Source organism: Thunnus maccoyii, chromosome 5 (genome assembly GCF_910596095.1).
Source record: "Thunnus maccoyii chromosome 5, fThuMac1.1, whole genome shotgun sequence".
NCBI classification, from domain to species: domain Eukaryota; kingdom Metazoa; phylum Chordata; class Actinopteri; order Scombriformes; family Scombridae; genus Thunnus; species Thunnus maccoyii.
Genome location: NC_056537.1, coordinates 7,251,902 through 7,267,273, shown reverse-complemented (window position 1 = coordinate 7,267,273; position 15,372 = coordinate 7,251,902). Strand labels below are relative to the sequence as shown.

At 38.4% G+C, this 15,372-nt stretch overlaps 1 protein-coding gene across 3 annotated transcripts in view; it reads right to left on the bottom strand.

Annotated features, from left to right (window-relative positions):
* LOC121897490 (copine-8-like) overlaps positions 1–15,372 on the bottom strand; it is a 70,002-nt gene that overhangs the window by 37,886 nt on the left and 16,744 nt on the right. For 2 of the 3 annotated variants that reach the window (XR_006096231.1, XM_042412011.1), the window contains exons 2-4: positions 13,663–13,703; positions 5,402–5,448; positions 4,121–4,224 (exon numbers count right to left, since the gene is read on the bottom strand). Coding sequence is in view for 1 of the 3 variants with exons in the window: in XM_042412011.1 (XP_042267945.1) it covers positions 4,121–4,224; positions 5,402–5,448; positions 13,663–13,703 (192 nt within the window). In the remaining 2 variants the exon portion in view is untranslated. Of the gene's footprint in view, positions 1–4,120; positions 4,225–5,401; positions 5,449–13,662; positions 13,704–15,372 lie in introns of those variants that run through there. The other variant, XM_042412012.1, reaches the window with a different exon arrangement.

Genomic DNA, 15,372 nt, shown 5'->3' with positions numbered 1-15,372 from the left:
GGTAATGAAGGGCTGCAGGAGTAAAAAAGACTTCCAGACCTGAGGACAGAGGCTGAGGAAAACCGGCATAACCGCTAGTTCTGTAATGAGAAATCTGAGGAGTGTGTGTACACGCATGTTATAGCTCAACATGAGTACACAAGAAGTGTATGTGTGTGTGTCTGTGTGTGCTTTTTGTGGTGTTTTACTTGTTCTGACGACAGGAATGTGTGTGTAGGGGGGGAGGGGGGGGGCAGCCATGTTGTTGCTGCAAGTGATCGTAAGGCCATCAGAGAGGCCATCACCAGAGGATAGTAACCGGGCCTGATGCTAACCCACTCACAACGAGCCCTGCAGAAAGTCACACACACGCACAAGCACTCACACTCCTCTCGCCATTGCTTGACAGCTTTTAACATCTTGCATGATACTCTCGCAAAGTCTGCATTACATTCCTCTAGCGCACGCAGATGGTAAAACACACACACACACACACCAAGAAAACACATGCATATACAAAATATCACACAATTATTCATACTTGCCTTGGCAAGCACACAAAAAGCTAAACAGGCGATGAAACTACACACACACACACACACACACACACATAAACCAACATACCCTTAACAAAAACACAAACACACATATGCTCAGATTCACACACCCACACACTCTAAAATATCACTCTATATACACACACACTGTACGTCACTAATAGTGCAAACACAAACACATTTTATCTGACACGGAATATATACAACTACAATACAAACCACTGCCTTCTCTCTCTCTCACACACACACACACACACACACACACACACACACACACACACACACACACACACAACCTCACTCAATCACACAGAATCAAACAGCTAGCTTCTCTCCTTGACCTTCGCTATAACCTCCCACAGCGTGTGAGCAGCATGTGGCCCTGCTGACAGGCCAACAAGTAAACAAACAAAAGAGCCTTTTCCATATTTCATGAGCTATCATGGGAAAATACAGCGAATACGCGCGAGGCTGAAACACAATAGAGAAAAATCCGGATTACCATAATGACTCGGACAGCTCGACTTTTAGGGCTACATGAGGAAATAGGGCTCTTTTTTTTTTATAATTTTTAAAAACACTGTGACTCAAAATACAGGTGTATTTTCTATTATTAGCCACAATAAATACTTTTCTGTCAGCCTCGGCACACCTGAACTTATCCAACCATTCAGGACAGTTTGCCCTGCTTGCTTACTTTCAAGCCTAAACGTTGCCAACTCAGCAACCAGCTAGATCACACAACTACAGTGACTTGTTGTCAAAAAAAGAGCTTGGCAACAAATTCAATTCAAACATTTACATGGGACTTATACAGTATATATTATGACCTACGGTAAGTATATTTGAAAGATTTAGTTGAAATCATAAATAAGTCGTAAAATGTTATATTTGCTGTCTAATTGTTGTTTATCTATCTTCATACCAGCTTGCTTTATATACCAGCTATACATTTATATTTTTATCAGTTTAGCTTTGTTGTTGTTCTTTAGTTGTAGGTCTTACTGAACATTTGTTCTCAATGCTGTAAACAAGATAAGTTGAGTTATTTTTTATCCTGATTACGATGAGAACTGATTGACCTTATATATTCGTTGCATGCACTACATAGAGATGGAATAGGATTCTCTCTTGTATGCCAGACTTGTACCTTGAGTGGACACATCCAGAATTATGTAGATATGCAGGTTTATTAGTATGTAGCTGTGCAATGGCTTACATGCATAAAAGATGTTCAGAAGGTTGTATCTGTCATAGTAACATTCTTACCACTTAGTTGTTATACTGGTCAAATGGTTCAGGAGGGGTGGGAAGGGAAGGGATTTATTGTGGTCTCAACATGTGTAGTCTTTTGTGATGTGGTTTTCTGTATATGTATATTTTTTAATTATTATTATTTTATGTGGGTTTGTTAATGGATTTCTGTTCATGAGTAAATTGGGAATCATAGTCAATTATCTCGTAGTATTATCTTTAGTTTTATATGTTAATGAGAATGTTATTGTATGTGTGTATGTATATTTGTTTGGTTATAAGTATATATGTGGATTGATATATTGTATATATCAATAAAAAGCTTTTTGATTTGTAAACAGTTCGCAGTTGCATGACTAATGATTCATCTTTGATATGATAAATAAAAAAGTACGTTATAATAAACCGAATTAAAGTCAAAAATGAAATGAGTTGTTTTTAATTGTATATTCTAACGTTTAACCTTTTCTCCTAGTCTCTCCTCTATGTTATCATGTTTTGTGATACAAATAAATGGAGCATATTTATAGCTTTAGTTCAGGCACAGCACTAAAGTCATTCTTGCATTAGCTGATCAGCATCAGCTGCTTCAGTCATGCTTTACCATAGTTGTTAAATTTTTGGTTTCTGGCCCAAACATCTGGCCCATCCCACATGGGATTGCACGACACGCTATTTTACAAAACATGCATCTTTCGGTAAAACATATACAAAAGCATGTGGAGTAAAAAAAGACAAAAAATCCAAATGAACTGTAACATATCTACAGCTCATCCTGACAAATGGCTCTTTATTTTCTTTATTTTCTCCAGGATAATGTATGTTTCACTATAAACAGCCGACTCAGTCTTCAGCCTAACTGGCTAATTCATCAGCTGCTTCCCTACCAGCTGACAAGTAACGTCCATCAAAATATGCAAGTGTTGCATGGCTGTTATAACCTTTTCACACTTTTCACCATTACTCTGCAAATATACTCATGCCAATGCTGTTTGCTGTTGCAGTTTTTTGAAGATTTAATGTCCACATATATGTTTATCAAGGTTGGATTAGTCCTCCCAGTGGAATCCTCATTGTTATTCAGATTTCTTGAGGGCTTCCTCAAAGAGCACCAAGTCGAACTGCGTAACCTTTTGTTAGGGTTAATTCCTTGACGTACATGTCTCTGACTGAATAATGATCTTGAAAAGTCACAAAAATGCAATATGACCTTCAAAAGCCGAACTTTTAAAATGCTGTATCACAGATTTCTAATTAATGGCCCTGAAATGGAAGCTGGAAGAGTGCCAAGACCTTTTGGGTTAAAATTTCTGGAGTTAGGAAGTGAAATATTACTTTAAAAAATGTCATATTCTATGTATAGAAAGTTCAGGAACATCCAACTCTTGATATCTATGATATTCCTAAAAGAGTGTTGAGCCTGCGTTGCCACATTTTAATGAGGGATCTGAATATTATTGCACATTATATTTACAAATGATACTACAGAATAAAATACATGAGAGGGGAGGACATGACGGGGCCTAAAATGAGCTCAGAGGAACCTCAGAGATGCTTATTGTCTGCTGGTAGCTGATGAATCATTTGTTTTAACAAAGCAGGTTCTATTTCAGCGGTAAGATCTGAGCAAACTCTGTACTGACCCGAAGATACCCACCCAGTGCTTAAGGCAGTTAATTAAAATTGCATGATCAACTGTGTAAAATGCCGCACTTAGGTCTAAAAGGATTAAGACCGAGCAATCACCCGCATCTGCTGTTGAAAGGAGGTCGTTTGTTTCTTTCATGAGGGCTTCCTCTGCACTGCATGACACCCTAAACCATGATTTAAATGTCTAAAAAATAATGTTGAAAAACAAAGAAATTATTTTTTTTTTTTTGGAAACGTAATAAAATTGACTGAGACAGGAGTTCAGGGCCTTTATCACTATCGTCTATTTTCATATTGTTAGCTTGATGATTCCATTATACTGCTGTGAGGACAAACTTGTCTTTTCAGTGGATGCCATGGTGAATGTCCAATACTGAAAATGAGTCATCTCAAAACGTTTACTGTATGATTGACTGTGGGCATCTGGCCCTATTTTGTCTCAAAGCATTGTATGAATGGTATGAATTAAAATGGGAAGGCTGGTGAAAAAGTGGCATGGAAACTTGTCTTTTATTTAAAAGGGAGAAGACCTACAACTCCCTCTGCACAGGCCATGAATATTTCAGTCTTAACTCAACTTTGCTCCACACAGAGCAGCACTCTCACCTCCGCCTGCACAACACACACAGACACACACACACACACACAAACCAACATGCATAAACCAATTGTTAACTCACAGGTCAAAGCGCAGATTCTGCCTCTCCTCAAAGAAATAGTCCAGGATGAATTTGCGGACAAAGTCAGGGTTGAGGGTGTTGTCTATGACTTCTGTCCTGCCGAACTGGAAGAAAGGTCAAGACCGGTGATAATTAGTGGCTGGCATCAACATTCACCTAATTATACACTGAGTGACACAAGAAATATAGAAATAAATGTACAACACTACTAAAAAAAGGTTGGAAATTTGATCAGTTTTTACACTGTGTTAAAGTATTTTGTTAAAAACACGACATAGCAGTGTAAGTATGCTAACGTTATAATTTGCAAAGTTTTATATACCATGTTTTACCTCTGCTAGTGGGTTATGATGCTAACCACTGGCATGTTAGCATGCTAACAGTAGCACCTTAGCATTCAGCTCAAAGCAGAGCTGATCCTAAATCCACCTGACAGGTTTGACTAATGTAACTTTAGTCAAGACTGACGATGAAGAGCTGAGTCTGACAAGCTGAGTCTGAAATGTTCTAAAATGGCCACTGTACAGAGGATAAACCTTTTTGATGGAGGTAACAACATTACTTTTTTTAAGACCAAACTTTATAGTTTTTCTCCCACTATAAAACAAACATTTCTCTCCATTTTTCATCCATCCAACAATATTTTTTCCTATAAATGGACATTACAGCTTCATCGGGCTGGTATGGTTCACAACTGTCTAGTGATCAATTGACAATTTACCCATGGTAAACCAACCCAAACTCAATGTGTAGTAAAATCTATCTGTAATTTGCAAGTGACAATCCTTTGTCAAAAGTGACCATGCCAGCATTTACATTTTCTGCATGTCAGCAATGCTGACAAATCCCTTTTGTGAAATGGGCCCCTGATCCAAAAGAAACCTGAGGATTATCCCGAGGATAATTAGACTCGCTCCAAAATGTAATCAACCTGAACAGACCGACACAAAGACAGAACACCAACACTACAAAATATACAACAAATGCAATACAATGATTATCATTTGGATGAGTGGAGTCCCGGGTTTGCTCTTGCTTATTATGAACTGAGAGGACCCATAAAGACCTCTAGTTTACATGGCATGCACTTAAACTACATTATAATGAACTAGGACATTATACAGACACATTTCTAAACTCCATGTAACTATAAAGATACTGTAAACTGGCTCATGGGCCAACCTCTTGTCTTTCAAAATGAAATGCTGCATTGCAAGATCCTTGGAAACATTGACTGGTTATAAATACATAATTTCCCCACGATCTCACCCCTGCACTCACCTCTCTCCATTCCCTGTTGGCTATTCCTTGAGTGTACAGCACACAAACTGTTGAATTAAAAACAGGGGAGAGGAGAAAAACAAGAGAAGGTTAGATTGATTGGAGAGTATTTAACAGTGAACAAACAACGCTGAGAGTGTGTTCTTTCCTTGGACCCCAACATGGGAGGAAAACTCCCTAATTAAATGTCACTAGAACTTTGCCTTGCAGCATGATGATATTTCAGAAAGAGGGAGAGGAGGGAGGGAGGGGGAGGATGGTGATGGGGCTTAATGAATGTCTGTGTGGGTGGAGGAGCAAGGGGGGGGAGGTGGGGTGCGTCGGAAAGTCCTTCTTATTGACATTCATGTGTCTCCGTCCGAGGGAGTCTTGGAGTGTTTTTGAATGACAGACTACTAGTGAGAACATCAGGCAGTCAGCTGGCACTAAAATGACATTTCATTTACATTCTAGCTGCCTTTACTGTATTCACACACATCTCTCACATGGCAGCGACTCGCAACTCTAAAAAACCCCCCAGACCAGACACTTAGAAATCTGTTTTAACTGATAAAATGTGATCATAATGAAAGAGTGAATAGTGGAATGGTGGAAACACTAATGTAAAACATGAACAATGCATTATCATGACTAATTTATATATAAAATTATTTAAAATTGCATGATTGAAACAACAGATTATTGTCAACAGTCAACAGAATTTATGTTTTGGGTATTTTTAGTTGGCCTGTTTGGTAAACCAGTTGCACTTCTTGTTCTTAAAGTGGCTAAAATCAATATTTTTCTATCATTAATGTATAAAATGAATGTAATCTGAGAGGGATAGTTTGTAGCAATGAACCCACAGAGAAGAAAAACCTTTCAGCTCATGTCTTTGTTTTACAGCTTGTCACTCTCACTGCTCTAATTGCATTTTTCAGCCACAGCAGGCAGCTGTTTTTAGTAATAAAGCTCTAAAAAGCCACTGCACTACCGAGCCACGAACGTTACCTGCCCAGCACCAAACAGCAGACAAAGTTAGCAACTAGCTGGTAAAAACACAGTGGAGCATTTATCAGCTAAAGAGTCACATATTTCTCTAAAGAGTTGGTAGAAACCAAAAACAGAACAATGAGGAGAGTGAATGTTGGTCTTACATTCATCAGCTCATCAATGCTAATGTTAGTGTATGTGCTAGGCTAATAAATAAGTAACTGTTTTTCTAATAACGTACTTTTGCCGTAAAACAAAATCAGTGCAGGTTTAAGTTCCAACTTAGAGTTGGAGATTTATGCATCACTAAATTTGAACAGGATACATTTTTTTTGTGAATAAAAGGATAAAATATATACATACATACATACATACATACATACATACATACATACATATAGCTTTTTCAGTTGAAAAGATGAGTTGTTAGTTACTTCATACTTACATCCATTAACTGCAGATGTAAAAGTTAACTAAGCGCTAGTGGCTACGTAGCTAACTGAACCAACTGACAAAGCTAGCTTTAATATTAGCTTGCTAATTTACAGTTCAGCTAGTTAAGTAATTTAGAGAGTTTAAAAGGTAATGGAATACGGTCAAAATTATGTTTAATAATGATTTAAACTGGGTGGATTTTAAATTACATACACTACAATTAAACATATCTTAGATTACACCAATAACAACTGAATGACCAAATCATGTTGATTGGGTTAGCTTAATCACATATTTCTGCCTCTTTCTAGTTAAATACTACTTACTCTGAATGCATATTCTCAATGTTTGTAGTCCACATTTACAAAGGAAGCATGCACCTTACAAAGTTCTTATGTAGAGATTAGTTACTACTAAATATTTACACCCAGTAACTTCTAGTAACTGTTAACGCTACATAGCTAACCAACTGACAAGCCATTAGCTTGCTAATATACTGTGGTGCTATAGCAGTTAAACCATTAGGTTGAATAGTAAAATAAGTAAATAGATATATATAAAATGGTGTTTAATAATTATGTAAACTGGGTAGATTTTAAATTAAATTTCACAAAAATACGTCAAATTTCAAAATGTTATAAGAACTAAATGACCAAAAAATATTGGCTAGGTTAGAGTAATTGCTTCTTTTCACCTTATTGCGATTGATAAATTATCTGCATATTATCTATTTAATAATTCTCTCTTCTTTCTATCTTATCTTAAAAACAGTAATATTCAGACTCAGATAATTCTGAGTTTATATTGTTGGTGTCAAACTTTTTTGGCTTCATGCACCATTGAGCAACTTTCATAGGAATGAACAGGGACCCGCCTCTGTATCCAGTTCTCTTTATACATCCATGGTTTGAGCACCATCCTTTGGGAGCCATCTTTAAAACACACCTCATGAGGAAGGCAGATGAACCTCTTTCCAACCCATTCCACCTGAGCAACAATGATTGCTAACTCTAAAGGGCCACAACAACAACAACCTCTGTCTGTCCTTGTCCTATCTGGTTGCACGAAAGCACTAAAAAGGGGGGCAAAAATATAACAGGACATGAGCCTGTGAGCTTGTGTTGAGTGCTAAGATGTAAGAGTAACCACTGAGATGGTCTGCCTGGCTTGTAGACCACCTGTGGGGACTTACAGTGTGGATGAAGAATTGGTTGTGTTGCTCAGTGGTTCCAGAGACTGCTCCATAAGCAGATTATTGGATGTTTGATTCCTGCAAAAACCAGTGTGTGTCCATCTTTATCCATTTGTCATTTGACAAGCGACTAAACACATGCTTGCACACCATTGCAGGAAATGTATTCAGAGGCAAACGCTGCTGCAAGGTAGTAGAAATCTTGTTTTGTTAAGACTGTGTTGGATATCAATATTTGCTCTCATCCCTGACAAAATGTTGTTTAATTTCTGTCAGCAAAGGAATAGTTTTGAGAAAGTTGCTTATTAATGCAGAGAGTTAGATGAGAAGATCGATACCACTCTCACCTTTACACTAAATATGAAGCTACAGCCAACAGTGAGTGAGCTTAGCTTAGCTTAAAGACTGGAAACAGAGAAACAGGTAACCTGGCTCTGTATAAAGATAACAAAATCCACCTAGAAGCACCACTAAAGCTCACTAATTAACATGTTATATGTGTCAATACAAAAACAAAAGTGTGGTTTTATGTGAGGTTATGTGCCACACTACTAATTGGCTTGATGCAGTAACTACCTGGGGGCCAGATGCATAAACGATGCATATACACAAAAACCATGCATACGCCATTTTCTGCATATCAACTGGTATTTATAAACACAGAATATGCGGTGAGAATGCATTCTTCATACCAGGCTCACACATATTTCTCTAAAGCTATCTGAGGGTGATGAGGTGGAGATGAAATATGTGGTGAGAGACAGAATCTTTAAGTAAAACAACAACAACCAACTGCGCTGATTGTGTGATTGTTTGAGTTTACACAGAGATTTGTAAAATGCCAATCAAAGGTGCATTTACAAATGTAATATTCATTAATAATTTTTGTGTGATTCATTTTTATCATTCTTTTAATTTACATAGGAGTCAACATTTTATTTTGCTGTCAATATTCTTTTTATTTTATCCTCAGTTGTGACACATCTTGTAAAGTTGGTTTAGATATGAGCGCTACAAACTAATCATTGATTAAATTTCTGAGATATTCCTACTGATGATGAATTAATGATATAGACGCTCTAGAGAGCCACGGAGTCGCATGTAATAACAGCTGTTCTGGTTGTTGGAGAATCTCGCCGTTGCAACACAATCTGTGAAACTGCTCTTGTTTCACTGACAGCTCTGGAGACTGGTGGGGCAGGCGGCGTATTGATATGAAAACAGCTGGTTGAGATGAGATTTATAAAACAGAACAATGAGTAAGCACCGCTTTAAAAATCTGATGAAATTAATGTATGCATATTTCCGGCTTTGTGCATACACTCAATTTTAGTCATGAATCTACACAGAGCTTTAGGCATCTAGCCCCTGGAGTTTTGTTGTCACTGGAGCCGTGCAAGCAGCTGATTCCAGGAAGTAACAGCGCCTGACCAAGAAATAGTAGGAATAGTTGTTCTAGGAACTGAAACCACCAAGTGAAGCTATGCCACTGGAGTCGCACTCACTGGGACTCAGTATGTACTCAGGTGTATGAGCAAAGGTAGCTTTTAAGTTCCTGGCATAGCCATAAACCTTATTTTTAATTCATTTTCTAGACATAACAACAAATCATTTCACCAGTACTACTCCTGTCATAACAGTAGTAGTTGCTATGTACTGTTTATTATTGTGCTGTTATATGTTTTAATTGTGACCTGCCTATGGGACTTCAGATGAAAGTTAGCTATAAGCTAACTCTGGTACAGTACATCAAATAGTAACATTTATGTTTAACACTGCACATGGTCCCAATAAATACATAAATAAATAAGCATTGAAAATTCCTCTGTGTTAACATTCAAGCATCTTTGTAGGAGGGAGTTTTTGAGTGTATTTTAATGTCAAGGCAGTGGTAAGAACTGATGAAGCACTGAAATGTTTGCATTCTGGCATCATTTACTGTTTTCACGTCCTCTGTTCAGTAGTATTTCATGAGGAATTTAATGTGGAAGTCTATATAGTGTGTTGTTAGTGGGGAAAAAAAGATTAACTTTCAAGCTTTAGTGATGAAGACAGCAATTTACATTTTATCTGCAGACTCATTGGAGCCAAAAGGTGAAACTACTTAAATGTAGCATAAGAACTCTTAAAATAAAGGTCCTGTCAGCAGGGACACCCATACAAAACACCCACGTGGGCAATCAGACACACCAGATACTTTAAAAGCTGCATGAAAATTAAAAAAAAGAACTTGTGTTCATCTCATGACATCTGATTACGAAGGCAACACCTTCCACTGAAGCGACAGGCATTATCATTAATTAAAGCATTAATTAATTGTAAATTTATGCCTGAGTTAATGTATGAGCTACCACCAACTGATGAAATGACATGGCTGACTTAATCATGGATTCATTAAAAGTTGTGACTGTGAGTTAGAAAAAAAAACAAAAAAACATCAGCGGTTTCAAAACCAGCAGGTATATCTGATGAATTACATGTTTTTCCCCCCAAAACTGACATTTCATCTTTTCAAATGAAGCTCATGTCAAGACCAGATATAATATATTATTGCTAACATTTTGTAGAAATCTGATGACTTTTCAAACAGTCGTGTTTAAAATGTCACACTGTTTTTTGAGTGCAAACACAAAGAACAAACGTCCTAATTATGATGCATCTGCTGTGGCGGTAGAAGTGCCTAAACTTGTTGTGTTTTGTCAAACTGTCAGTGTGGATGTTGTTTACAGTATGTTACACTGTGAATGCTGTGCAATAAGCTGGGGCTCAGCTGGTTGAATATACAGTCATCCTTTAATCTTGTCGTGAGGCATCGCACGACACATGGTCTCCGCTTTATTATGCGGGGGGGGAAAAAGCGATATATCAATCACACGGCTGTAAATAGTGATGCATCCTACCCATCTGTACCTGCGCACTTTCAACTTTTCCTATTCATCAGGCTGATGGCAGGACAAAAGCGCCTCCAACAGCATCTCTGCTTTGAATGTTGTAGATACCGGCGGTGCATACTTTGTTAATGTTCCTGTCTGTCTAATGGCCTTTTCCAATCTGCCGGAGCACACTGATCAAGCACATCCACATTCAAGCACCACAGGAGCCACAGCTGGAACACACACACGTACTGTATAAGCACATGTAGAAAACAGAAACACTGGATTGTTGTCCAGCTTGATAAGCTAATATGAATATGGTACGTGAGTCTGCCTGAGGCCCTGAATGTATGCACTTTTTCTTTTTTTTTTTTTTTGAGTGTGTGTGTGTGTGTGTGTGGCTCTGCTGAGGCGGTCTAATGCTGTGTGACTGGGGCCAGTGCTGTCAGCAGAGCAGAGACATGGACGCAGCACAAGTGCCTCCTTGCATAAACGTTGGGGCTGGCATGGATGCTCACCTCCTCTCCCAACATCTGACACTTAAAGGTCCAATCCGCGATTCTGGGAGCTCACCAATTATGGGTTCACACACACACACACCAATCGACGCTAAAAACACCACCGGGTGCACCAGGCAGCTCCGAGGTGGTAACGTGAGAAGGGATTCGGAAATGAAGACAGGCGATGCTAAAAAAAAAAATGTGTGCATGATAACCGAACCTCCCCTGGTTGAATAAAAGGGTAAAAAAAAACGGAACATAGATTTCAACTTCATCATTTCAACATATCTGAGAGCAAGTATTTCCTCCCTTCGTGTTTATTTTTAGAGGGCTTTTATCCGACAGGACTGTCACAGTCTGTTACAGAAAACAAAGCAGGCACGACAGACAAAAACACCAAGGAACTACTTTACAAGCTGGTCTGTGTGCACGTGTGCCTCTGTACTTGAGTATGAGTGGATATATTTTAAGTATTTACTAGGGTTGGGTTACTTGAAATGTTTCAATACCTGTTCTTGCCAATTCAATACTTGGGAAAGAGAATTAATCACCAACAATGTTGATAATCTGTTAATCATTTAACTCATGTTTCAAGCAAAAAATTGCAAAAAATCTCAGGTTTTAGCTTCTCATGTGTGAATATATTCTGTTTTCTTTAGTCTTCTATGATAGTGAACTGAATATTTTGGAGTTTTGGACTGTTGGTTGGACAAAACACAACATCTCAAAACATCACCTTGGACTGTTGGAACTTCTGATGGACATCTTTTAAAGTTTTCTGGCGTTTCACAGATGATTAATTTAGAAAATATTTGGTAGATTAATTGAATGAAAATAAAAATAATTGGTAGTTGCAGTCCTAACTGATACCAAAACTTACTATCAGAAATCTAATCATTCAAAACAATCCCTACTCAAGATCCACTTACTAGCTTTTTCCAGGGCTTTTAGCCCAAGCACACAGTCTTCCTCAGCAGATGGAGTTAGCTCAGTAGTCACAGAGACGGATCTGTTGACTTGTAATCTCAGTTATGATTTCATTCATGGTACTTTATGGACTTGTCTGTGTTGGTTATACAAATCCATCCGTTGAGGAAGAAACATTTGATTTGATTACAACAGAAATGCAATGATTAGTCAATTAATCAATAAGTCGATTGACAGAAAATTAATCTGCAACTGTAGTTTAAGTTAATTGTTATAATTCCTTTTCAAGAAAAATACCAACTATTTGCTGGTTCAAGCTTCTTAAATGTGAGGATTTTATGCTTTTATTTGTCAGATATGATAGTGTTTTATTACTATTTTCTGACATTTTAAAGACAAAATGATCAGTTGATTCATCAATACAATAATTGGCAGATTAACTGATAACGAAAACAATTATTAGTTGCAGCCGTAGATTAAAAGCTCTAGAAAAAAGCTAGTCAGTGGACTTTGAGTTAAATGTTTAAAAAGAAAAAGCTGTGCAAGAACTTTGCCAAAAGAACATACAGTCTGAAATTAACTACATTTTCATTTAAATCAGGAACTAACCGATCAAAACCTGAGTCAACAAGATTACAAATCTGACTGGACATTCATTCATTGCCAACGTTAAGTACTTGACAGTCATCCAATACTCTGTGACACATTTCAGTCTGTAACAAAAGAGGTTTGATACTCAGCCCTGGTGTTTACATGTTTAACTGGGCACAAAACCACTGAACTGAGAACTCAGTGTGCAGGTTTAAAAGGGAGAAATATCTTCAATAGAGCACTTTACCTTATTCTATCGAGGCAAATCATGGTTCGATTGCAGACTGGACCTTTAAAAACCACTGGACCAGTTGCCAAATTGAACCCCTGCTGTCAAGGGAGTGAGGAGTGTGTATGTGTGAATGTGTGTGTCCCTGTAATCTGTAGGAGGGAAGTGACTGGTTTGTGTGTGAGGATGATCTGGTTCCCCTCACTCACGTTGGGAGCAGAGAACAGTGACGAATACAACCCCTGACATATGCAAATGTCTACTGATTCACACAGCCGAAGCAGAGTATGCATGTGCGTGCGTGTGTGTGTCTGTGTGTAGTGCATGCAACTGTGTGTGTTTGCACAGTTTAAAATCTGCCTGTGGTGCATGTTTGTCTGTGGATATATCTGTTTGTGTGCAGAATTTAATGTCCACGTGTATCTGAGTGTGTGCATACAGTATACGAGTGTGTGTTTTAGTCTTGCCGGGAGCTGGTGTATGTGTGTTCATGTTTGTGTGTGTGTGTGTGTGTGTGTGTGTGTGATGGGAGACAAGCTTACTAGGGTCAGACTTGGAGAACGTGTCTCTGTCCAGCAGGTGTCTGAAAGACAGGAAAACAAATTGACATAAAAATTAATTGCACAGCTCTCCCACTTCAACAAAGAAAGTGAAACTATTGCATCATTAAATCTCGACTAATTAGCTCCCTCACTGACCACGACATCTTGTTTATCCATAATCCTCCTTTGACTTGATTACCAAAAGTCATTCCATCCAGTCATTGAGGCAACAACATTAAACAGACTATAAAATCAAGCTTAAAGTGGAGCCCATTTATATTTCAAACATACAGAGGAAACAGCAGAGGAGAGGACCTATTTTTCACTTTTTTGCGCTCCCTGGGTGCCAGCAACAACAGCAGAGGCTGCCATCAAATTTACATGACACTCCAGTCTTGGCTCTTTGCATGGGTAGGGATAAATGCACCGAAGAGTCCCATCACAGAGCAGATGCTCGGCACTACTCAGGTACTCCACGGTTAAACAGCTCAGAGGGAATTAAATATGCACACAGAGACGACAAGTCACAGCTGCCTGAGGCCCGAGAAGAAAGAAACCGAGGGGCGGCTAAGTCTCAAAAAGGGGAGACCCAGGATATTACGTCAGCCGCAGCCGCAGCAGTGGGGTTAATGCTCTGTGCTGAGACCTGGACACAGTATATATACTGTGTCCAGGTCTCAGGAGGAGGTAGCGAGGAGGACGGGGACGAGTCCAACTACACCCAAAGGGGCTGAAGTGAACCCTTCGCTCACTCAGCTTGTACTCATACCAAATCTTATGTTAAAAGCTCATAAAGGTTTCATAGAGCTAACCCAAGAGGACTAAATAATATGAGTGAATTGGCCATCAGCAGGAAATCCGGCGAGACACTTAACCCAAAAATCTACAGTTAAAGACCCACATAAAAACGTAATACAGGATTAAAAAGGATATTTTAAATCAAAGAGCTTATGTAGACTTAAAGCCCATTTACCTCTACAGAGGGTGGATAATGGGAAACACCAAAATCAGAAACTACAGACACAAATCCAATTGACTGTCTCCAAATGACGTGTCAACAAGAGCTGAAAACTACTACTGGATTGCATTCGATTTCAAAGGTTCTCCTGTTACTGTGTATTTCAAATTGACAGTCACTTATAATGAAAAGAATATTCCCTCATTTTAAACCTGCACATCCCTGAAGTTAGGAGATTTGCAACTGACAACTCCTAAAGACAGTTTTCCAAATTGATGCATCAGAACCAGCGACGTCTCAGAGTCCAGAGTGATATATTATGATTCTCCACTTTCATGCAAAATGGGTCCCCATTGGCTATGTAGTCTGAACAGAGGCATGCTAAATAAAAAACACCTTGATGTGTCGATAAATTATGTACAAAGACATGTTAATGATTAGAGAAGAGATAATTTCCATTTCTTCCTGTGATGATCGAGTGGAAGCAAAACGTTGGGACGTCAGGACAAAAGAAAGGAGCTTGTAATGCAGCTGAAACATTTCAGTAACAGACAACATTTCAATATGATAAGGATCTTCCCACCAGACCTGAGAAATCTCCACGGCCATGGGAGCACTGGTGTAGTGCTGATACGATTAGTCAATCAATTAGATGATCGTCTGATAACTACATGACAACAATTTTTATTAATGATTAATCATTTAGGTTATCTATCAAACCAAAATGTCCAAATAGTATCTGGTTCAAGCTT